General features: G+C 42.3%; 1 protein-coding gene across 7 annotated transcripts; it reads right to left on the minus strand.

Moving 5' to 3' along the window:
* Positions 1-898: 898 nt before the first annotated feature.
* Positions 899-26,925, minus strand: LOC117461784 (nestin-like). 7 transcript variants are annotated; one of them, XM_034103716.2, is made up of 12 exons: positions 26,687-26,925; positions 20,140-20,197; positions 17,680-17,841; positions 15,369-15,566; positions 13,445-13,603; positions 12,708-12,788; positions 12,322-12,484; positions 11,561-11,605; positions 11,105-11,137; positions 10,528-10,989; positions 8,143-9,563; positions 899-6,494 (listed from the first exon to the last, which is right to left on the minus strand). In XM_034103716.2, the coding sequence occupies exons 1-12, from the start codon at positions 26,746-26,748 to the stop codon at positions 6,447-6,449; spliced, it is 2,892 nt and encodes a 963-aa protein (XP_033959607.1). In that variant the 5' UTR covers positions 26,749-26,925; the 3' UTR covers positions 899-6,446. The 7 variants fall into 7 exon arrangements, with proteins under 7 accessions (XP_033959607.1, XP_033959606.1, XP_033959603.1 ...); XM_034103715.2 differs by having other exon boundaries at positions 20,113-20,197; XM_034103712.2 differs by lacking the exon at positions 26,687-26,925 and having other exon boundaries at positions 20,140-20,415.

Consider the following 26,925-nt stretch of genomic DNA (forward strand, 5'->3'; position numbering starts at 1 on the left):
TTACTAAAAACAATTTTGCTTGATTTGAACATTGTTTTTTGTATTGTGGGGATTGGATAGAAAGCTAGCATGTATCTTTAGCTCGCTAAAGTACGATGTGTTGCTTTTAGTGGCCAGCAGTCATCAGAATGACCTTTTGTGACCCAACAACTACATTTCAGAGAGAACTCCAACAACCCACTCAGACGGCCTGCTCAGCAGCACACGGCAGACACACAGTGAGCTGCTGAACAAACCAAATGAAGGAATTGAATGGAATCCACATGCAATCGTCACACATGTTCACAGCAGCGCACACATGGGGACTTTATACTCTGAACTGAACCCATCCCAGGATTAGGAGCAGAGGGTACTCTGTGCCTTGCTAAAGTACGCACCTTGGTAGTTCAACATAGATGAAGTGGCACCTCTCAAAGTACCAGTCCACGCTCTGTAAATAACTGGCCCGGTCCAGGACTAGAACCAGCAACCCCCTGATCCAAAGCCAAGCCAGACTGAACTGCTGGGCTGCTTAAGCATTATGAAACTTCAAAGGTGAGATATTTACTTCTTTGGTGTTCTTCCTGTAGCGCCTTGGGATTGCTGTCAGCCATGAGAGGCGCTTTATAAATCAAATTAATTATTATTATTATTAGTATAGAGAAAAGGATGCAGGTGGATTCAATTAGCCCTCATGTGACATAGCAGAGACACGTGTGCATGGCTCTGATAGAAGCCCCCAAAGCAGTGAGTGGGTTGTCTGCTTTCATGTTCTGAGCTGGTCCTCTGTCTCGATCCCCGAGTGAATGTGCACATCATGCACTGAGCAGGTGGGGTGTTTCATATCATCTGTATAATGATGAAGAGAACATCAGCAGCCTCTTAAAGACAGACCAGACTCCATGTTGTAATCATCGATGAGTTTTATTTCTTCATGTTTCAAAGACAGAACCTCACATTTAGACGGCAACACATACAACATCACACATAAACATATTATCATATGAAGAAACCATGGCTCACCGTGGCAGTACACACCAGTTCCTTTGAATATCACTGCACTCAGCCATGGCTTTAAAGTGCATACATCATAGAAAACACGCGCGCACTGCGAGGAGGGTCGATGAAGGGAAACTCCAGAAGCACTTAACTCTCAACAAGTTCACTGTTCAGTTCAGTTCTGATCAGGTCTGTGACGACACCATGTGACATATTAAGCAGCCTGTACATAAATACAAAACAAGATAAATACAAAAATAAATAAATAAATATGTCGGCAAGACCAAATCATTTAACATCCTTCTGATAAATAATAATATAAGTTGCTAATTTGGTCATTTTTACAGTGCATGGAATAATGTATTAATTGTGCTACATGTGCCTTTGTACAGAGATACACTTTAAACAATTGAAGAAACAGATATTAGTTATGAATCAAAGAGTGTTTTAACGTTAGTGAGTGAAAGGTTGATATCATACTTCATGCGTTTCGGGAACTCAAGGCAGACAATCTGGAAATGTTCTGAAGAACCATTGAATTACATCCTTGGATTCTGATGTAGTGAAAACATATGTTCACATATGTGTTACATATGTGGTCTCCATTATCAACAGATATTGTTCAATACAATTTAAATACAGCAGAAACAAGCAGAAAGTGAAAATCAATTAAAATGTCACATGGCCAGCACCGTATGGCTCTAATAACGTTGATTATATATTTATCAATGATATTGTTTGCAATCAAAGTATTGTAGCATTGTGACTTGTGTACGTTGTCTCATAACGTGTTCCTGTTGCCGCAGCGCTGCCAGCAAAGTGCAGCGAACTGATACCAGACTGAACAACTGACACGTTGACTTTAATGAAATTAAGCTCAGCGCAAGTTCTTCAGGAAGACTGGGTGTGTACACATTCACTCCACAGCTGCTTTAACCAGCTCATCGTGGGCGTTCTCTTTGACCTATTACAGGGGTGTCAAACTCAAGGCCCGGGGGCCAAATTCGGCCCGCGACTTCATTTCATGCGGCCCCTCAAGAGATTGCAAAGAATATAATATGTTTATTATACGGTTACATGCCGATTTACAGAAGCACGTTGCCCATAAACTACATATCCCACAATGCATCTCAAATTTGACTTTTTATCTCAGAACTTGACTTTTTTCCTTCAAAATATAATTTATTTTCTTAGAATTTGATTTTTTTTTAAATCATTTTGTAACATTCTCACTGAAGAGACTTGCAATGATTTGCCCTGGACTTCTGCTTTCAGACGTAGTTAATTATGAAGTTATTACCCTATCCGATAATAATCCAATGCAGAGGCAATGATGTAATATAATACATTATTTTATATATATTAAATATTTATATATGTATTTTGATATAGTCTTAAAGTTACAACCGGCCCTTTGAGTGCAACCATAATGCTGATGTGGCCCGCGAAGAAATTGAGTTTGACACCCCTGACCTATTACATTCACCTCATTCTCCAGCAGCCAATCAGCGTGCTGCAGCCACACTTTAAAATGGTTCTGTCCTGCAGTCAGCTGTGATGTCAGGTGTTCATGCTGTGGCCCGCCTCCTCCCCATCCGCCTCCTCCCCATCCACCTCCTTTCATCACATCCAGTGCCAGGAGAGCTAATCCAAAGACCTCATCACTCCTCCTCTTCATCCCATCTCCTCATCAAATCCAGATCTTCATCATCACCACCAGTGTCTAGACCCCGGGGGTTCCCTATAGGCTCACGGCTGCATTTCTCCCTTTAGATATACCATTTCAGGATCGGGGTCTAATCGCCAAAGACTTAACATTTATCATATGGATAATAATAATACATGTTCTTTAAACAAAATGAAGTCTCTCCTGATTGAAAGGTATTATGTCAACACATTTCACATAACTGTAGGTTAGTTGAAAGCAATAATATTACGTTAAACATAATATTTTTTATTTTAGCTTTCAACTAATCTTATACAGTTATGTGATATTTCTATTTTATACATTTAATTAAAGTCAACGTTCCAGTTTTTCAGTGTTGTGACTGAAAGATGTTCAACACTTGGCAGGAGAGCTAAGGACATCACTAACTGGCCTCCAGGTTGACAGTGACTGCTGGAGACTTACTTCTCTTGGTGTAGAGCCATCACAATGTCACATTGAGGCTAAAACAACCGTTCATTACTTTGCATTGTCTTCCTGACTGCACATACTAACAAAGAGTCAAACATCACAGAATGTTGCTTTCACATGGTTCACAGTGTTGTCATGCAATCATGGCAAAGTAGTTATGAGGTAGGCGTGAACTGAAATCTAATATGAACTGAAATGTTTCTTCAGAGCCTGCTAGGTTTGTTCCAGTGTGAGGGGACTGTCATCTGGGATATATATTCCTCATGTGCGTAGGACACACCAATATTCACATTTTTCATTTTATACACGGATGATTCTAGATACTTACAGTGTCATCGTATTTGTATGAACTGGTTACATGGTATATTGAATGTACAAAGCTTTGCAGCCCAGAGAATAACATGTATTGGTTAGACAGTATTTGCAGAGCTTTGGTGAGCTTCACTGTCCAGCTGCACCCTTCAGCAGCACACACCGTGAGAGACTAGCTAGTGGACAGAGTGGAGGGTGTAACGGCTACAGAGACAGGAGTTGACCAGGCAGAGCTAAAAGAGACTGCATATTGGTCCTTCATCAGGTGACACGAATACATGTTGCTCTGTAAGCAAATGTTTGCCAACAAGTTCACCAAGTTCACTTAAAGGCAAGGATTTGCTAATGCTTGTTTCTGCTGCCCCCATGTGGCAAACAACACTTATGGCAGGTTTGACAAAGGTATAATGGGAGATGTTTGCATTTTGATCCAACCAGCAGGACTGTGCTCACAGATAGCCTGGAGCTAATGCTAGTAGAGCAGTTAGGACTACATTAACCATAAAGCCCAATTCTATTTGTTATAACTCCCCCTCTCTGATGCCTTTGATTCGATAAGGGTAAAAGCATGTCGGAAGAGATGTTCTCACAGGCCGTTCAGACCTGGCGTTAGTACCTGGCTGTAAGAAACAGTTTTGAGTTTACCAAAGCTAACGAAGGCCCTCTTGTTTGAAAGCGGTCAGCTGCTCGGCTAAGATCCACCTGGGGTCTGATCCCAGCTGTGTCCCAGTTCCAAACGTCAGACTCTGAGCAGGTTCAGAGCATTCAGCAGGTTGACACAATGGTGTCAGCATGCTAACTACATTGGCAAGACTTTTGTATGTGCCTTTGGTTTAAACTTGAATGCCACAATGCACAGAAAAACGAAATGAGCTGCTCCCAACTGAAACAGGCCAGGAAACCAAGTCTTGTGCTAGTGAGTACTTTGAAACTGATGAGGATTCATGTCATGTGGTACAGGAACGAGTCCTTAACCCCCGAAATGAGTTAGCATTTGACCACTTCCTCGTCTCAAAGTCATGTTTTGTTTGGCTGCTAACTTCAAGGCACCAATCTGTAACGCATATAGTATAGCCGAGTTGTTACTGTTTTTTAGGATAATATGCGTTCCAATATTACAGTGTAGAAATAAACTTCATTGCGATTTGATTTGCGATATTTGTTTTAAAGCGACCCAAGGGAAGTTTATTGTAAAATGCGGCCATATCTCCGGCTAGGAAGGTCGTATCAACGTGCTCCCGTCTCTAGCAGCCCGAGCTACGAGTGAAGGAACTCAACTTACATGAAACTTCCGTTGGGTTGCTTTAAAGTCGAGCTTCAGTTTAAGATTCACCCTGTAATAGAAACACGTGATGGAGCGTCACTAACCTGACTCAGATGCTTTGTTTCCCCAAACCATCTGAAGCTCCATTGGAAGCCATTTGGAAAAGTATTTCAAAAATACTTGGCAGGTGATTGGATCAATCTGTCTATCACCTTCTATCATGGGCCACTTCTGATTGGTTAACAATGGCTGGTACATGTGGAGCACAGCACTTCTGATTGGTGTGGATGACTGACACACAAGAAGAAAAATGAAATTTGATAATCGCATCATTTAAAATCGCGATTTCGATTTAAAATCGATGAATCGTTCAGCCCTGGTGTGAAGACACCAGTGGCAGCTCATAAAGAGATGAATCCTACTTAACGTGTTTGTGGCTGTTTTGTTTCCTTTACTGGAATTGGCAGTAGTTGCACTTCCGTCAGTCAGCTCATACTTTATGTGAAGGCATGGGATAGATACACAAATCTATTCCTTGTATAATAACAACCAGGATGTGACACAGCCGACATTAGTGCATATGTGTTGCTTTGTACTGGTTTATCATATGGAACTGGGACACTGATGCAAAGGCCATTTCACTCATTGGTGGGCCATTTGCTTTGGAGTGCATTATTATAATGTCCACAATGATCAAATGCTTAAAGAGTAATTCAACATCATTAGTTTTTTTTTTTTTGCTGACCTCTATTGTTTTCACTGCACCTCTTTGGGCAGTGGTGTGCAGGCGTTCTCCTCGTCATGATGCTGTGACATTGGGAGTGATACAGGTGCAACACAGACACATGATGGGGGGGCGCTGATGGCAGTGAAACTTCTCATGCTGCATTCCTACGACCTGGTAAGACCCTCACCTCCCGCAGAGGAAAGCGAGTCTCCCGGTGGTCATGCGAGGAAACACAGCTTAAGCCTGCCGTGAAGACACTCTTTAAGGAGCACCTAGTTACTGATGACTGAAAACACTGTTACCATGGTGACGGTAGAGATATCCACTGTACAACCTGACTTTATACAGCTCTCATCCATCAAACCCTAACACTACTGTTTGACTAGATAATCTGAAAACCACAATAGCTGAGTATATCATTTATTTACATTTGATCTCCTAAGTCCTCTTACACATGCTCCAACACTCAAATAAAAAAGCTCAAATAAATATAGGAGATATTTTTTTTTCATCTGGACTAATGTCATTACCGGTAGGGGGAGGGGTGGGAAGCTGAACTACGAGGATAGAGGACTACGGAGGGAGTGGCAGCAGGTTTATGAATGACTGCCAAATCAGCCATTTAAGGTAAATCCACGACAGAGCAGTTTGAATAACTTCCTTTCTTTCATATTGTTCTTCTCAACCCTGACTTGTATAAATAGCCAATCAACCTGATGGCATCAGTTTGTCCCATGGTCGTTGTAGTTTAACATCCTGCATACTTCTCATCTTCCCACTGTGACTCTAAAGTGTCCCCTTGAAGCATCCAAAGAAACTGGAACTTGAATTATTGCAATGAATAACAGCAGAATGTTCTTTCCCTCCCATCTAATTAATCACCCCCCCTTTTCCCCACCCTCCCTTTGCCTCCATGGCGTGGCACGTCCTCTTACTTGTCTCTTCTTCCTCTCCATCTTGTGTTTGTGTGGTGCTCATGGGAACCTGTTGACGCGGTAACCCCCACATGCGTGATGGTTGGTGAGAGATCACTTCAGGTCGACGCCCTGATTCTGGGACTGAGCCTTCTCCTTGTGCTGAAACACACAAGAGACAAGGAACGGGATTAGTATTTATATTGAATCTATTAGTATAGACATCTATGAATTCATGATAAGAATAAGGGGCCTATTTTTCTTTTTGGGTTCTCCCTGTAGTGTGTTATATATGTAGGTTTCTGTGCATGTACATGGTCTGTTAGGCTAGTGGTTCCCAAAGTGGGGGGCACACCCCCTAAGGGGACCCTGACAGTGTGACAAGGTGGAATGAATTGATATGAAACCATAACATCATGCCAATGATCATTCAGAGGAAATTAATTAAGCATGATAAATCAACTCACTGTCGTCTATCTGTACCACTTGATTTCAAACTATGAAAGGTTCACTTTTCAAGGGTCAAACCTTTTGGATCCGATAATAAAGTACCAACCACAAACAATTATTAGAAATAAAAGGGAATGGGGATATAATTTGAAAACACACAACCATCCAACATGCAGAACCAAATACATGGGACCTTATCGAAACATTATAATGAATATCATCTGGATGCTTCCTGACTCAGTCGAGGGTTGGGTCTCGGTACTATAGCTGCAATAACTAAAAGTGAACTGACTCTGTGCTGAAGCTGCCGTTGTGTTTCTTTGGTGAGCGCTAGGTGGAAGTGCTACTGGAGAGTGCTGAGCCAACATTCAAATGATTTAAACTTTGACCTCACTGCCTGTTAGGTCCCAACTAGGGGAAGAGAAAAGGCAACATACACCAGTTGGCAGTTTATTAAATAACAGGATAACAAAATGGCAGACAAGCAGCCTGGAGCGAACAAAAGGGCCAAAAGGGTGCAGATTTAAATCAGCAACCAAACAAAGGGAGGACTCTAAAAAGAGAGCCTAATCAAACACAAAGGAATAGATACTAATAAACAAAATAGCAACAAAACAACCCTCACTATTAAAGTGATACAAAGTAACTAAAGGAGACTGTAGGAAAACACAGCTAAGCTAGAGGACAATAGTCAACGTAATGCTAAGCTACTCGAGGCACATCTAATCACAACAACACTAACTAAACACGGACCGCTCGAGTTAACCCTGTTAACAGATCTGTATACGCTCAAGAGCACGTAGCGAGAAGCGTCTGTTCACACAGCAGAGCCTTCCGACTGATAGAGGTCCACAGGCGTTGTAGTCGTCTCCGGAAGGTGAGCGCTGGGATTGGAGCGGGCCGGGCCCGGCATGCTCCAATCACAATCTTCGGGGGCGGACCAGGAGATGAGTAGCCAATGACATCAGGGCAACCGCACAGCTCATTTACATAAAACACAGTCGAAGCAGAGTTAACGGGACCGGGGAGGCGGCGGCCGTAACAATGCCGCTGACTTTGTACATAACCATTGAAAAGAAAACTTAACTCGCTGTTTTCACCGCACGTCTCTGCGCCTGACCTCGCGGAGAGCAAAGAGCAAATGGAATGAAAAAGCAGCTTAAAGGTCCCATGTCATGGCCATGTACTCGCTACAGGGTGTACTTTGAGGGTGTGTGACTCTGCAGACCGTTTACATGCAGAACAACCTTCATAACAAAAGGGGACGGGTCAGAACCGGAAAAGCATGACCTGGGACCTTTAAGAACCGATACTCTGAAGATCACCCTGTGTGAGTTGCATTTGTGTGTTTCCCACTCACCCGTAGCGAGGGCCGAGGAGGCCTCACTGGTCTGAAGGGCCGTATCGGCTCTGCTACAGGGGTGGCCTGCCTTCTCTCCAGGGGGGCCAGGTCGTCTGCTACATCAGGACACCCAATGTATCCTCCAGATCCAAACACTGAACCGAGGTCACCTTCCAGCAGGTTGGGGCCGCTGGGGGCGTTGAATGTAGCAAAGTTGTGGGGGGCATAGGTGTCGAAGGGGTCGGCAGTGTATGTTCTGTTGGTGGAGCAGATACTGGTGTTGCTGAGGTCCAGTCCCAGCAGGTCCTCTGAGGCCACATCGCTGTCTGAGCTATTATTGGTAGGACTGACATCATGCTCTGATTCCACAAAGTATTGGTTGTTGTTTGCTTCCTTACCAAACAAGTCCAGCACCTCCTGGTTGTCATGGCTACCTAAATCTAGCAGTTCTTGATTTTCGTTGCTACAGAGATCCAGGAGTTCCTGATTGGAGTGGCTACCTGAAATTACAACTTCCTGATTTTCTTTGCTACCAAAATCCACTAAGTCTTGGTTGCCGTGGCTATCTAAATCCAGCACTTCCTTATTTTCAGGAAGGGAGAAATCCAGCAGTTCCTGATTGCCATGGCTACAAGGTTCCAGCACTTGTTGGTTATCATAGTTACAAGGCTCAAGTAGTTCTTCCTCCGTGGTATTGCAATAGGGATCCACCACCTCCTGGTTGTCATGACTACAGATATCTAGGAGTTTCTGGTTTTCATTGCTAACCAACCCGGTGTTGTCCAGCCCAGAAGCTTCCAGCACTTCAAGGTTTCCATTGTTACACAAATCCAGCAGCTCCTGGTCATTGTGGCGACAATGTTCAAGCACTTCTTGGTTTTCAGGTTCAAGTACTTCCTGGTTGCTATAGTTAGAGGGTTCTACCTGCTCTGTGTCGTCATAGTTGCAAAGGTCCATTGCCTCCTGGGTATCATGGCCAGAGAGGTCCAGGACCTCTTGGTTCTCTTCCTCAGGGCTGAGCTTGAAGCCATAAGGGTCAGAGTCCCGCACCACTTGGGAGGAAGTGATGTCAATCTCATACTGATCCCTGGTCAGTTGGTCTGGTTGACTTGAGGAGGGCTCAGGGTCACTGATCAGGTCATCTTCAGTGGGTTCTGGGCTGAGTTCAGCCTCATCAGGGTCCAGGAGGGTGTGACTGGAATGCTCTGGACTGAGCTTGAAGCCGTATGGGTCGAAGGAAGACTGACTGGTCGGTTCATAGTTTAAATCGAAGCTGAGCTCTCTGTTCGGATCAGAGTCTGGCAGATTGAAAAGGTTATCGGAGTCTTGGGAGTTTTGGGGAGTGGCAGGTTTTTGGAGTTCCTCTTCCATGTCGCCAACACATGCTGTGAGTTGTTCTGCGAGCTGAGGAACAGCCGGAGCTGAACCAGGACTCAGACCTAGAGGAGAAAACATTAAGCTGTCAAGGCTAGGACATGAGAAACATTTGAAAGCCCACCGGAATCAAGCTGTGTGTTCATCCTACTTAATACTTGTATTCATATTATTTAAGCAACTCATTTATATATAATATAAAATAATAGATCTCACTTTTTATTTAAACGTAGAGGATCAGCTGACTCACTCAGTTTCGTCGTTCTTTTAGTTACTTAAAAGAAGAATGACTTTAGCAGTGGTGAAAAAGTATTCAGATTATTTACTTGATTAAAATGACAACACCACACTGTAAAAATACTCAGTGTTTTTACAGAAAAAGTATTAACGTTTGATTAGGAAAATGTACATAAAGTATAAGAAGTAAAGTACTCATCTTTAAAAAATAAGATTTTAAAGAACGAGCAGCAAATATTCACATTTAAGAAGCTGGAACTGTGAAATATGTTTTAACTAACAATTTGCTGCCAATTCATTTTCAGTTAACCCACCTATTGTTTTAGTTACTTAAATATAAAGTTTGATGTTTTAATAGCAAATATGCATATTTTAAAAGTGTTTTGCTTATTGTGTGTCAACATCTGACTTTTAAAAGTAACCAGATATTAAATCTCTAAAATGAATGTGGTGGAGTTAAAATTAAAACAATTGCTTGCTTGTAATGTAGTAGATGTACTGTATGAAATAGTACCCAATGAAAATACTTGGGTACAAGTATCTCAAATGTGTACTTAAATACAGTACTTGAGTAAATATACTTAGTAACTTTCCACCACTGCCCTTAGACATTAATACGTAGGAAAGCAAGATGCATGTGTTGTAGTTTAAAACACTTAAGTATAACAAATATATACGATAGAATAATAACAATAATTTCAATTTTTATAGTGCCTTTCAAGAGACCCAAGGACGGAAGTATAAAAATGAGTATAACATTTGAAAAGTGTGTATGTGTGTGTGTAAAATGACCTTGTTCCAGTCCTGCTGTGGTCTTGGTGGCAGCCTCTTCAGGTGGATATCCCAGACTCAGTTCTTCTATGTCAGAGGGGGGGGAGACAGCGCCCAGGTCCAGCTCATACCCATTGGGGTCTGATTCTATGGAGTACTGTCCCTGGGACCTCCAGCCCTGGATCGGCACCGGCCCCAGCTCCTCAGAGGAGCTCTGGATGGGTTTGAACCCCAGAGGATCGTCTCCCTGGGCGATGGCGTCCAGGTCCTCTTGACTGTAGCTAATCTCGATGTCGCTGTCTTCGTTGGGGAACTCAGACTCGAAGCACTGAGTTCCTGTTGAGGCTTTGGTTTCAGCGCAGGACAGACTAGTGTCGGCCTCATCCCCAATATGTCCCGCCCCATCATCGACCTGCCCCTCTGGAAACAGAACATCTGCTGCGAAGGGGTCGCTGCCTTTGAAGGGGTCTGAAGCAAATCCACCTGGCAAACAGAGAATTCATAAACACTGGTTTAATAACTTAGATCATATTGAAAACTAAGAGAAAAGCTGAACCAGGCCCCATGATACAAGCACTCTCAACAACAGGAGCTGTACCAGTAAGAGTTGTGTCAGCGGCAGAGAGAAACCCTGAAACCAGAAGCAGTGGTACATCAGAAAATCAAATGCTAAGCATTCGCCGCAAAATGTGTTTTCAGCATTCATGATGAAAAGTGATATGCATACGTTGAGGTCATTTGAAAATCAATAACAATGCATATTGCACAGTAAACTTCATTGGAGTGGATTCAAAGTATGAAGGACAAGCACTTCAACATTTGACTTGAGTTTAATATTTGAGTGAACCCCACTTTCTAAAAGCATTTTGAATCCTACGATTGAGTTTACACTAGATTTGTGTTTGTACATTTAACCACAATGAAGCATTGAATCCATCATTATATAATACTTGCTTTCAGAGAGTTTCAAATAGAAATAAAGTCACAGTGTATGGTAAGTAGAACACCTTGTGAAAGTGAAATGAATGCAGTTAACTACAGTATTATTACTCACCAGACGAGTCAGTTTTAGGGAACAGGTCTTCGTTGAAGAGGTCATCTACAAATCAAGTCAGACATAAATTGTAAAATAATTTCATAAAAAAGATACATGGTGAGAAAAACAAGACAAGCCACGTAAACATTTGTTTAGCAGTTTACCAAGACTGCAACTTGCCCTCACCAGGGCAGTTGCTAGAGTTATGAACAGTGGGACAACATTTCTTATCCATGCTAGTTTAAATTAGCCCCAATTCTAAATGTTATGCTTTTACTTTGTAAAAAGTCATCTCTAGTAGTTATTGTAATAAAAATGTGAATAATTAGAAAATTAATGATTGGTTTTTTATTTGAATATTGAATTGATGTGTTTTTTTCATACATTAATTATTTATTATAAGCGGTTTAAAGCTAAATGTATGTCATATAGTATACTTTACTGCCCACTGGATGCTAACAGCTATGTCATACATATGGGGAATGTGTCATCATCATCATCATCATCATCATCATCATCATCATCATCATCATCATCATCATCATCATCATCATCATCATCATCATCATCATCATCATCATCATCATCATCATCATCATCATCACAGCATTCAGCATGGACTTATCTCATATGTCTGGTCTGGTTGGAAAGTGGTAATTCAATGAACTGGACCTCAACAGTGCAACCTGTTCTGTGACAGATATGTGTCCAAAAGAAAACGCCATGTTGTTACGCCGTGATTCAGCGAGAGGCCCTATCAGCCTGACAGTGATACATACGCTCACTCTGGCAGTGGGCGAAGGGGTCTGCTTGGTAGAAGTCCAGCTGGTTGACAGCATCAGGACTCACAGTGGCCTCCTCCTCCTCCTTCTCTCTCTCTTTCTCCCCTTCAGGCTTGAACACCCCGTCCTCTGGCTCGTCCTCGATGTCGGACCTGTCCATCTGTGAAACATGACAATACACAGTTTTACATCATTAGGCTGGAGACAGTGTGTTCATACATTTAAATCATTACTAACTGTGTAACAATTCAAATAAGCATGTATGATGTCAGCCTGCGTTGTCATACACTCTGCAACTACACATATTTCATATATGTGTGCTTTACCACAGCTGCATCTTTCACGTGTTTATTTGATGACGTGTGTTGTGGTAAAGTTGCTACCTTTGGGGAGCTGGTCCCACTGTCGTCTGCTTCTTCTCTGGTATCTGCCAGATTGTTGCAGAAGGACGAGCCACTGGCCCTCTGCACACCGACAGAGAGGAAGGACAGGGAGAGAGAACAACGCTCATTCACAGAAAATAAATTGCATCTACTTTGCGATAAAGCTAATCACACCTACCACTAGGGCTGTCCCGAATACCACTTTTCGGGCTCCGGATATTCGGTAGTAATCAGCAGCGAATATTCGGTACGCGCGGGGAGGGGGGGGGGGGGGGGGTCAGCAGCGAACCGCTTCAACACGTGTATTCACGGCATTCATTTTGTTATTCTACAGTATTGTTGTTTTATAGTTATTTGTTAATGTAACCCGATTTGTGTTCTTTGAAATTGAAAAGGATGTCGCATTGTGTTTGTTCAATTTGGCAGCCGAAATAAAAAAAAACGAATATCCGAATAACGAAATTGAAACCCGAATAGTACTCCAACGAACGAATATTCGGGTACAGCCCTACTATCCACCATTAAAAATGGCTGCTCTCATGCTTTAAAACACATTATGTTTAAAGTCTACATATTTATTTATACGCTATTAGAATATGCATTGATTTGATTCCACTGGACAGTACTTCCTTTTACATTCTGCTTTTATTTCATGTTACTCTATTTACAACAAGCATGTTGCATTGTTGGAGGACTTACAGGCCTTACAGTGTGGGTGCATCATTACTGTGACTTACCATGATGAGGTCGGCATAGGCAGGCAGTGATTGGCTCCTTCCCCAAGGCCTCATGGGCAGTGGGTCGTCCTCCGCGGTGTCTGCAGGGGAGGTGGACTCCTCCAGCTGGCTCTCTGGAGTCATGGCGCTGCCTGACAGAGAGCACAGCGTGTGCTCCTCCTGAGGGAACATGAGGAAACAGTGAGAGACGAATGAACCAACAAAGTAGGAACACAGGACACGGTCAAGAGCCTCGGTGTCACCCTGGACAGCACATCTCCAGACTCCGTCCCTGTCCGAATCCAGCACATCTTGTTCAACGCGGTAGGGTTAGGGTTACCTCCTAAACTCAGCTGTTCAGATCAGCCTACTCACTTCAGTCGTCCGGTTTGTTCATCAATGCTACTTCCTGCTTTCAAAGTATATCTCTTTTTCTGTCCTCCCTGTTATTAAATATTTTGCTGTGTTAACTTGTTAAGTGTTTATTGTATCCATCGGAGCTGTCCTTGGGTGCTATGAAAGGCCGCTCCAATTAAAAGATGTTATTAAATCAAACAGTTTATTCATCTCTAATGTCCCTAGTAGAAATATCTTTATTGGGGGGCAAACAGATAGATTTCTTATTCAAAAAGCATGTCATTAGTTGGATTTTTTTTTTGTGGCTTGACTGCTCTAGAACAGTGTTTCTCAAACTTTTTCATACCAAGGACACTTAACCAATAAAAAAACACTCGTGGACCACCTAACTCCACAAACATCAAAAAACACATCGTTTTTCTAGAACAGATTACAAATCGCCTGAAAATGGTACAAACAAGTGGCAACATGTGTGATGAAGGTGTTGGGCTGGGCTATTTCATGCAATCGAAATGAAACTTAAGCTCGTTCCATTGCGGAGATATTCCCGTGAGAGTGCGGAAAACTTAAATTTATTTATTTATTTAAAATATGAAATGTTACCAATATACTCACGGACCACTAGGGGGCGCTCACGGACCACCAGTGGTCCGCGGACCACACTTTGAGAAGCACTGCTCTAGAAGATATATGCATTAAGATCCTTTCAGAAAAAAGCTATGTATATTTTGACACAATTTCCTTTAAGGAGGAGGGGGAGACAGAGGGGGAGACACGAGTCATAGGTCCCCTGGTTGAACCAAACCGTTAGTGGGGAAGAAGCCCCGGCATATGACCCGCTTAACCATCATAGAGAGTTCCATAGCCCTCTTTAATATTCCATATTTATAGCATATTTCTGATCTTAGCGATCCTCTCAAAGTCTGGACACAAGCCAGCATTCACCCCAACACACTCATTCATCCAGAGCAGAGGTGTAAAGTCACTTAGTAGATTTACTCAAGTACTGTACTTAAGTACACATTTTAGGTATTTGTACTTTACATGAGTATCTACATTTTCTGCTACTTTGTACTTCTACCGCCATACAATTCAGAGGTAAATGCTGTACTTTTAATCTATTAACTACCTTTAGTTACTTCACAGATCTGGATGAATGATGTGAAATATAATCAAGTCTTAAATCAGACTTTAGTTCCACCTGGAGTAAATCCTCCAGCTACCCTGCAGTCTACAAAGTACTTCAGACTAGCTGCACCTTCACCAGCTTTCAGAACACTTTCATTATCAATCATTATAAAACATATCATATATATTATTCTGACATGGACCAATCTGCACAACGACTACTTTCACTGTCGCTACTTTCACTAGATTTTGATGAGAATACTTTTATGAATGCCGTTGGGGACAATTAGGATTTGAACATCTTCCCCAAGGAGACATCTACTGTGCATGTCAACTGCAGGGGTTAGGGCTCTGGCTACTGTCATTCTGATTGGTGGACGTTCACTCAGCCTTTTACAGCCATTCTTCACAGTATCACAGAATGATTCACACAGGTGTAAAGATGCACGCCCCCCCGTACCTGCAGGATCTCTTCATAGGACTGCCTGATGGAGTCCTGCAGGGGGGTGTCCCTCTCTCCAGCCTCCTCCACCTTCCTCTTGGCCTGCTTCACCTCGTCTCTGAGCCTCTTCAGCCTCCACCTGACTCTGGCCAGCTCCCTCTCATACTCCTCCACCTGGCTCTCCTTCACCCCCTCCTCCGCCTGCAGGGACAGGATCTGCCAGGAATACACAGTGGGATGATTAGTCTGTACCTGTCACATGCACTTCACTGATACAATGAGCACGCTTCAGAGGATCAAACTGTACCGGGGAAATGCAGTGTATACTGTTGTTTAGAACAGTGCTTCTCAAACTGTTTTCAGTAATGTACCCCCTTTGAAAACATGTCTCAGCAAAGTACCCCCTGACCGACCCCGAACATTTTTGATCGAAAAAGCCTATATACATAATTACAATATAGTGATGTTCCCTCAGTGTGTGATGTATTAACTCATTCGTGCAGGCATTACAACAAACTAAGGGTATGTTCATCTTCATGCATGAACAAAAAGAACATAACATTTTTATAAAACAGATTTTTCCAAGGAGTTTTTCAATTGAAGTAATATGTTTAACAAACCAATGAACACAATGATATATTGTGAAAAACTATAAAATACAATACACACATTTGACATGGTCGTTCTAGGAATATTTTTATATAAAATTGTGTTTTCTATTTAACTTATTGTACTAAGATTATTTTTTTAATCATGCAAGGTATTTTTTTAATTAACCTTTTTTTGTTGGAAATCTCACATACCCCCTGCAGTACCCCAACGTACCCCCAGGGGTCCGCGTACCCCCATTTGAGAATCACTGGTTTAGAATAATAAGATAAACAGGAAGGGCAGTCATGAGGAAGTTGATTGGGGGGGGGGCTTATGGATACAGAGTTGAAGAGATGAGTCTTGAGGCGGGACTGGAACAGGGTGAGGGACTCAGACTCACGGAGGTCTTGGGGGAGGGAGTTCCAGAGCTTCGGGGCTGCCACAGAGAAGGCTCTGCCCACGAAGCTCCGGAGTTTGGCCCTGGGGGTGGAAAGCAAACCGGCTGAGGTGGATCTGAGGGACCGGGGGTGTTGGTAGAGGATGAGGTAGGGGGGGGGGAAGATGGTTGAGGGCTTTGCAAGTGGGGACCAGGAGTTTGTAGTGGATGCCGTGAGCAACGGGAAGCCATACATGTTGGCTATAGTTAACAAATGTTGTGCCAAGTACTCCAATTACTGTACTTAGGTACTATTGTGTGGTACTTGTACTTAACTCAAGTATTCCCATCACCTTCTACTTAATACTTGTACTGCACTTCATTTCAGATTTACAGTATCATCCAAAAAAATGATCACGTGTTTTCATAAATTAAGATTAAGAGGCTGTGGCTCAGTGGGGTAGTGCGCTGGTCTTCAGATCAGGGGAGAGCAAGGCACTTCACCCCAACGTGCTCCTGTGGGGATCTCCCCCAGTATTGAATGTATGTAAGTTGCTTTGGATTAAAGTGTCAGGTGACATGTATTGTAATGCGCTGTGTGGTCCGTCTAGCAGCCATGTGACCTGCTGACCCTCTCCACCATGTGACCTGCTGACCCTCTCCACCATGTGACCTGCTGACCCTCTCCACCATGTGACCTGCTGACCCTCTCCACAGTGCAATAGCCGCTGTGAGATATATTCTGCAGTGAGTCAATATGTTGCTAGCTACACTGCATATCGAATGTGAGAAAGCTAATGAGGAGTTACTGTATAGCCTTTAACTTCTTTTCAGCTTGCATCCTATGAATTAAAAAAAAGTATTGCTTCCCGGATCATTGAAATAAGTACATCGAAATGTCATACTGAAGTCAGATAAGTAGGGCGAAAACAATTGCATACCTTGTTTTTGTCTTTTAAGGGTAACCCTTGCTTATTAGCCAATTATATTTAAACAATAACTGTATTGACAATAAAGCAAGATTATTTTTTAGCATCCAAATATCCCACTTGTCCTGAACTACTCAGCAGCTCGACATAAGAAACTGTTCATTTTTTAAAATACAATTCTAATACTAATTCGATATATAGTATTCAATCCCTCAAATAAGTGTTGTCTGTGCTCCACTTGGTTTACAGTGTGAATTGGTTCTTTACAAATATCCGAGATCTATGAGAAACCCAACATGTCAACAAACACAAACACGAAGCAGCATGACGGACTGAAGAGAAACTGCATCTTGAAGGTAGCTCCACATCAGATAGAACAGCTTGTTTGTACACACATTTTGAGATGTATCCAAGAGGTCCTCGTGTGTTGTACCTTCTGACTCTCTTCATAGCACATCTGCCGTGTGGCCTTCACTTGCTGCACCAGCTCGTCTTTGTGTGTCTCCAGGTTCCCCAGAGTCTCCTCCAGCTCCTTGCGGTCCGACTGCTGCTCCTGGAGCTCCAGGTGCTCCACTGTCACTGCATTCTCCAGCTCCTGCACACACACACACACACACACACACCACACACACACACACACACACCACACACACACACACACACACACACACACACACACCACACACACACACACACCACACACACCACACACACACACACACACACACACACACACACACACACACACACACACACACAACCACACACAGACATAAACACACATACAACCACACACACACACACACACACACACACACACACACACACACACACACACACACACACACACACACACACACACAGACATAAACACACATACACACACACAGACACACAACCACACACACACACACACACCCACAACCACACACAGACATAAACACACATACAACCACACACACACACACACCACACACACACACACACACACACACACACACACACACACACACACACACACACACCCAGACAACCATGCACACACAACCACACACACAACCACGCACACACAGACAACCATACCCAGACACACAACCACGCAGACAGACATACAACCACACACACCCACAGACACACACACATACAACCATGCGCACACACACATACACACAACCACACACACCCAGACACACAAACACGCACACAGACATAAACACACATACAACAATGCACACACCCATGCACGCACACACACACAGACACACACACAACCACGCACACACAGACACACACACACAACCACACACACCCAGACACACAACCATGCACACAGACATAAACACACATACAACCACACACACACACACACACACACACACACACACACACACACACACACACACACACACACACACAACCACGCACACACTCACACACACACACCACACACACACACACACACACACACACACACAGAGGATTTATTACAGTGATTCAAACTTAAATATGGACTGATTAAACATGCATGGAGATGTACACACACACACACACACACACACACACACACACACACACACACACACACACACACACACACACACACACACACACACACACACACACACACACACACACACACACACACACACACACACACACAGGCGCAGTTCTTCTCAGCCCATTGGATGGACGTTATCAGCCTTATGAAGATGCCCTCAGGGTCAAATCACAAATCATTTTTCAAAAGTTTCAAAACACAACATTTAAAAAAAAAATTAAACACGGATTCAAAAAACACTAATACCGTTCTGAAGAACATTTCAAAATCACATCTCACAAAACACCATTACCTTTCAAAAATACATTTGAAAAACCACAACATCCCAAACACAGAGCAACATTTGAAAAAACACAAAAGCTAGCATAGAGCAGTGGGACGGATTCACCTTCATGGAGAAAGATCTGGCCTAAAAAGCTAATATCATTTTTTAGCATACATGTTTTGATAGTACTACCGCATAGCATGTCTCATCAATATTGTTATATATCTGCACTGTTATTTCTGTCTGCCTATGGACAAGGAAACCACATATATTTAAATTATCTAAAACATGGTGTTTAGTAGTAACACTGACATGCCGCATGAATGCATTTTTGAGCATATTCTTGTATTTAAACGTAATATTATTGCCTTAAACTAACCCAATACAGCTATGTGAAATCGGTTGACATAATACATTTAATTAAAAGTCAACGTTTCAGTTCTTTCAGTGTGGCTTGGGTTCACAGACATATATCCTAAAATATATATAAATCCTTAATATCATTTCTACATATTTCTACATCTATACACCATATCAACTGAAAGGCATCTAAAGTGGATGTTTGCACTTCAGGTCATTACAGGTGAGAAATGATAACTGGTCAATTGATCCTTGCGATGATATTACATTGAAATGAAATACATGTACAAACCAGAAGGTCCAGCAGTCGCCCAGACCTGCACCGAGCCGCGTGTGGCTGCGTGCAGGGCTGCGTGCAGGGCTGCATACAGCCTGTTCAACAGCATCGTGACATCACGAGAGGGAATGCAGTGATGGAGGAATCCCAAACTGGAGGCACCATAAACACACACACACACACACACACACACACACACACACACACACACACACACACACACACACACACACACACACACACACACACACACACACACACACACACACACACACACACACACACACACACACACACACCTACCTGTCCTCTGTGTCCTGTCTGCATCATGGTTGTTAACACATTATGAGAGACCAACACAGAACACACTCACACGGATGTATTACACACACAGTCATGCACACACCAGAGCCAGGTGCTGCGGTCTTCTTACTCTGATCTCCGTTGCCTTGGCGAGGACCCTCTCGTCCGACTCCACCACGTCGGTGTCCCTGGGAGAGGACCAGCAGAGGAGACAGGAGTGTTTAAGGAGGGAGGAGAGGGAGCAGTCGTTCTTCCAGTCTGCCTTCCCTCCATCCTGCACTCCCTCCCATGATCCCTCGATTTTGTCCTGCTTCACTGCCTTCTCCTCCATTGCTGCCCTCGCTGGCTGTCGCTACACTGCAGAGGAGGCGGAGCCGCTCTGCGAACGTGTCTGTGTGTGTGTGTGTCTGTGTGTGTGTGTGTCCCCAGGGTGCACACAGGCAGAATGCACCAATGTGAGAGTTGAAAGGGAGAGGGGGATGAGTCAGAGTGAGAACACTAGAGTATGTCTATCCATCCATAGGAGAATGTATTTCCTCCCCCCTAGTCTCCTCCCTTCATATTTCTCCTCCTCCTTTCTTTCTCACCTCCTACCATCACGCGTCTCCTCTCGTCCTCACACATCTCCCTCCTACTCCTCCCTCCTCCATCTCCATCACTGAACACTGCAGTATGCATCAGTCTCTCTCTCACACACACACTAGTGTGGGTGTAACGGTACACGTACCGAAGGGCCCGTACCAAATAATTTCGGTACGGGCCCTTCGGTTCGGTACGTGTGTACCGAAGTGTACCGAACGAGTATAACGTTAAACGTAAAACATTGAGAACGTGAACAACTTCTTGGAAGTAATCTCAGGTGCTGCGTCGCAGCATTCAGAGTCATTTGCTCACATTGGGTTCAACGCGTCAGAGCGAGCAAGTCATTTCATTGGATGAGAGGGCATGCTATGAGAGCTGGTCACAGGGATGCGTTCAAATGTAGTCAGTCATTTGAGGAACTGTCGAAATGGCGAACGCAGATGAAGTTGAGCTCGAAAATCCTCCAGCATCATTGAAGTCTCCGGTTTGGGAACATTTTGGTTTCACAGTTACGTACAAGGATGACGGACAAAGACAGGTGGACCGAACCAAAGCTGTTTGTCGGCATTGTTCAACTAACATTGGTTACGCGGCTGGCAATACATCAAACTTGCACACTCTTGAAAAGGCATCACCCGAACGTGAATATCACCGGTACCAAAAGACTGAAGTGCAAACCCAACTCTCACTAGCATTTAAGCCTCCACCACTCGCAAAAACTTCAGACCGAGCCAAAGCTATTACAAACGGCAAATATCCTTATGTTGCCATGTTAGCAAAGCGCTACCTGGTTGTAACTGCTACCTCTGTCCCTAGCGAGAGGGTGTGTTCTCCACAGCAGGAGACATTGCTAGTGCCAGCAGATCTGCCCTTTCGGCAAGCAATGTGGACAAGTTCATCTTTCTTTAAACAACATGAAAATACAATGACAAGCAAGTCCTAATGTCAAGCTGGCTTCTTAGGTGCTAGTACAGTACAGTTCAAATACAGATAATTTCAGTTCATCGAAATGCTGCACCTTAATGTTTATTTTATTATATTTTGTATTTATTTGAGTGAATATTCAGTTTAATAATCATTTAAAAAAAATATATATATATTTTATGTTTTGTGATCATTTGTTCTGCTGTACCGAAAACGAACCGAACCGAACCGTGACCTGAAAACCGAGGTACGTACCGAACCGAAATGTTTGTGAACCGTTACACCCCTAACACACACACACACACACACACACACACACACACACACACACACACACACACACACACACACACACACACACACACACACACACAGAAAACAGAGGCTGAGCCATTCATAAAAACATCAGAGCAGCAGTCTGTACAGGCAAATGTTTGAAACAATCAATATGAATTCACAGCATCATCATAAATAAGATGATAAATGATGATAAACACCCTTCATAAATGTATTATAAAAGGTTACGATTTGAAACACAATCATTTTTTGTGAGTGTATACTTCAGTCTAATCTAATTGAATGTCATGAATGTAGTCATATTCAAATAAGATAATGGTTATATTATTTTATTCATAGAGTGCTTTATCAGTCACTTAACTATGTGGTATAGCAGACAAGGAATGTAAAATATAAAAAAAAGCTGCTTTCATTGAGGTATTTATTCTGTGCCAATCGAGGCAGCTAATTGTTCATTGTTACCGTTTAATTATGATCTATGATGATACAAATAAATGCTTTCAGAAACATATTTTACTGTATTTTCCGTCAAGAAAAGGACAAGGTTTGTGACCCTGTTGAAAATAATGGAACCAAAGCCAAGCCCCGCCCACCAGCTGCAGCTCACATTCCGATAGGGAGGCGAAGTCCCTCCCTTTCCGGGGAGCTCCATGGGACCTTACTTAGAAAAAAGTATGCATTGAAGTCAATGGAGAGAGAAAGATTATCTTTCGATCCCGTTTGAATTGTGCCACGAATTACTTATATGATGTTTGTCAATTTAAAAGAACATTTTGCAAGTCAAACAAATAACAATGTGTCGTAAAACTGTGAAGTAACACTTTTTTTGTGTGAAACCGCTCAATGAACTACATCTCCCGTCTCGCACAAACACCAAGACGGCCGCCACGTTGAACATCTCACCTCTTTCTTTCAGAACGAGGCGGAAAGTATTAAAAGAGGTGAAAATCACTCCAAGTCTGGGCGTGTTGAGAGCTGTGCACACACACAAGGGGAGTTAGTCGGTTCCTAAGAGCCAGCATGCGGGACCGGCTTTACAAGGTTACACAAGTGTAATGTGTAACGTTAATGACATCACTTACGGGACTCTGGGATTTGTAGTCTTTCTAGTTGCGTATTTTTCATAGTCTTATATTTCAACAGTTTTACGACAAACTGTGACTTTTTTGACATGGAAATGATTTTTTAATATTGACAAACATCATATGTGTCATTCATGGCACAATTCAAACGGGATCAAAAGATAATCTTTCTCTCTCCATTGAATTCAATACATACTTTTTCCGAAATAAGGTCCCATGGGGCGGAAGTAGATGGGCGTGACTTCAGATGACTAAAATGGGAGTTCAGTAGCAGTGATTGACAGGTAAGACTTCCCTCAGCTCTGATTGGTCTTTTAGAGACTTTTAGTATTACTAGATTTCTTTGCTAATGTCAGGATTGCAAATATAACAAAAGTTATTTTTGCAAGTTTAAGTTACTGTAGCTAAAACAATGGACACTATATATAAGAAATTAATTGAAATACTATTTTATTAAATCAAATGCTTTTGACAGCAGGCACCTCGACTTGTAGGGTAACTCTAACCCTACCCAGGAATTGTATTTCTAAACAATGTAAGAAAAGACAGAAAATACTACATTTTTCAGACATAAGGTGATATAGTGAGATGTTGTTTAGCCGGTCTAAAAGTCGACCCCACAAAGGAGTTTCATTTCCTGCTACATGGCCAAGACAAGCAGATGAATGTATTGAAGATACTTTTTCTTTTGAATGACTTATTGATAAAGCATCTCATATTTTATGATCTAAAAGGTACAACTTGATTACACCTCATTGGGGTTTTATTACATCAATTCCTTCCATCTGAGTGTGAACTTTGACAGTGTGGGCATCACTGCTGCAGCTCGTGTGTCACTATGATCTGAAGCCTGTCCGTGAGGGCTGCCTCTAACCCAGTTACTGACAGGAAGCACGGATCTCTTCATGTGGTCATTCATCCACGTAATGATGCTTCAGTTGTTAAGTATGCCGATTCTCTGCTCCTTTGAAAGAATACATGGATCTAAAATACTTCATCAAAAATGGACTTAAGTACATTAGTTTGGAATACGCATGACTATTTGAAACAGGCATTTCATTTCACAAAGGTCTTCAGTTTGGTTAACTCAGCAGCTATCTGCTGATGCTGCGTCTGCCTCTGAATGTGAAGCCTTTTAAGGTGTGAGGCAATATGTGTAATGGTCCAGATTGCTGACATGGGGAATAGTTTATTGACCAGAGCACACCGGTGAGTGCTTAGGCAGGATTTGTTTGTATGTATTGAATTTGAAACACCCTTCTATATACAGAGATCATCACCTTAAGGTATTCTGTCGAGTGATTTATTGATATGTGTGCTTTATCAGACAAAAGGACTATCCTTTTTAGTTCAATGAAATGACTATGTGTTAGGGCTGCTCGATTATGGCAAAAATCATAATCTCGATTATTTGAGTCAATAATTGAAATCATGATTATTAAAAACGATTATCCATTTACTTTGAAAACATCGATTTATTGAAAAAAGAAATGTGAACAGTATGTTTTTAACAGTTGATTATCCTGAACTTTAAGTATAATTCAACTGAAAAACTAGGGCTGAATGATATATCGTGTCATGGCGATAACCACGATATGCGCTTGCGCGATATTCACATCGCAGTGACGTGCGATTTTATTAATTATTTTTTGTTTATCTTTTTCATTTTTTTTTTTTTTTTTTAGGACGTGCGATATTAAGTAGGTACATTAACTCAAACACGTCATGTTACAATTATTTTGCAGCTTGCTACAAAAGGAATACTTGCGCGGCTCACACAATCATTCTTGATCAGATCACAGCAGGACCCGCCCTGCTAGTTGAGAGGGGTCTGCCTCCACTCTCAGGACAGTTCCGGTGCAGACCTCCACTCTCAGGACACCTCCACTCTCAGGACAGGAAGTGCACGCTAAGAATTCCAAAATAAAATCACCACTATCAGTACAGTGCAACTTTCCAAACAAGAAATGCACGCAAATACAAAATAAAATCGGATCGTGACACTTATTATATACATATGTATGTATATATATATATATATATATATATGTATGTATATATATATATATATATATATATACGGACACCTTGTATTGTTGTTACTATCAGTACAGCCGCAGCGCCACTTTCCGAACAGGAAATGCACGCAAATACAAAATAAAATCGTACTGACACTTATATATATATATTTATATATATATATTTATAAATATATATATTTCCCCCGGTAGAAACCGGGTGAAATAGCCAAAAAATAAATAAATAATAAAACCGGGGAAAAGTGAAAAAAAGTGTCCGAAAATAGGCACTCGTGACTGGGCAGAGTCCCCTGTCAACTCCCTTTACATTCCTCCATGGTGTCATTTGAGCGGGGGGGTCAAAGGGGCTTTACCAAGGCCGACCCAAAGTGCACGGTGGGCGGACTCATCACCTCCGTGATGAGTCTCCATTGTGATGTGATTTGAAAACTTTCATCAAACGAGTCCTTCGGTGGGCGGGAAAAAAACGCGTCAGAATCTTCACTTCCTGTGTGGAGGTGTCCTGAAAGTGGAGGTCTGCACCGGAACTGTCCTGAGAGTGGAGGTCTGCAGGCAGGCTCCCATGTGCTAGTTTGCAGACCATCAAAACACCGGTAAAACATGAGCAAGGAACAGGAGTACAATACCGGCGAGAATGAAGATTTACTTCCAAAAAGAAAAGCAACATCTGCCATCTGGAACTATTTTGGATCCAAAAAGGTTCTTCTCTTCTTCACAGATGAACCCCCTTATTTGAGGGTAAGCAACATGCATTATCATGACATGTTAGATCATGACTTAAGGTATGATGAGTCAACCAGTTAAGATCCAGACGTCCGTGACTAAAATCCTTCATCCGGTTAAATATAGTTAAAAAAACGCAATATATATCGCAGGTGAAAAAAATATATCGCAATATCAGTTTTTTTCAATATCATGCAGCCCTAAAAAACCAATAACATTTTTTTTTTTTTAAATCAATAATCGTTTTATTTAGATTATGTTCCGCTGACTATACAGTATCTTGAACACCAAAGACAATCTGAGGGATGATAAGGATTGTTTGTTGATGTGTTTATTTAACTTTATACTTATCAGATTGTTGTCAACTCTCAAATATCGATATCAGTATTAGCTGGGTTATGTGATTGGTCTATTACTTGCTTATTATTGCGGATAAATGTATGCGTAATTAAAGAAACATTAATCTGGCTGAGTGAGGACAATTTAAAATAATGTACATACTGTTGGGAAGTTTAATCTTGTCACACATTGTGGCTCAACATGTACATTGTGGCTCACAATGTATAGGTTTTGGCTCAAAATTCGATCTGAAAAGTAACTAAATCAAATATAATGGACTTAAATTAAAAGTGTTTTCTCCATAATGTTTTAAATTAGGATAACATGGGAATACTCAGGTGAAGACAAACATTGTATCAGCTTGAGTAAGTGTGGTTTGGTTATTACCACAGACTTAATATAAAGGTGACTACCCCCCAGGTAGGCTTAGTGATGCTACATTTGGCAGATATGTCCCATAGGCTAATGATGTTCACTAAACCCGTCTGTTAACACACTTTGTGCAGGCCTGCATGTTACTGCAGACTACACTCGGTTACTTAAAGCCTACATTTACTCTCGATTCAAAGCCTACATTTTCGTTTTAAATTATTTAAAGTTAAAACCGCCAACTATTTGTTTGGAAAGGACTGATGGGAATACAGCTAGAACATACTTGTGTTATCATTCTTAAAGAGCGTTTAAACGTTACCCTTCATCCTTCGGGTTCCTCGCGCGCGGTGTCCTCAGGCAGTCCACAATAAAACGCATCATTACTGCAGTGCTCGCGCTCTCATCCTTTGACTGTCGCCTCCGGTACCGACAGGGCTCGTGCAGCAGCGGAGGTACACCTGGCTGCAGGTTACCGGACCGTCCTTACTCTGTCTGCTCTCGGTTAACTAAAGGGTGGACCCCGTTAGCTGCGATCATAGACTGTGACACAGAGCAGTC

Source organism: Pseudochaenichthys georgianus, chromosome 17, assembly GCF_902827115.2.
Source record: "Pseudochaenichthys georgianus chromosome 17, fPseGeo1.2, whole genome shotgun sequence".
Classification (NCBI taxonomy): Eukaryota; Metazoa; Chordata; class Actinopteri; order Perciformes; family Channichthyidae; genus Pseudochaenichthys; species Pseudochaenichthys georgianus.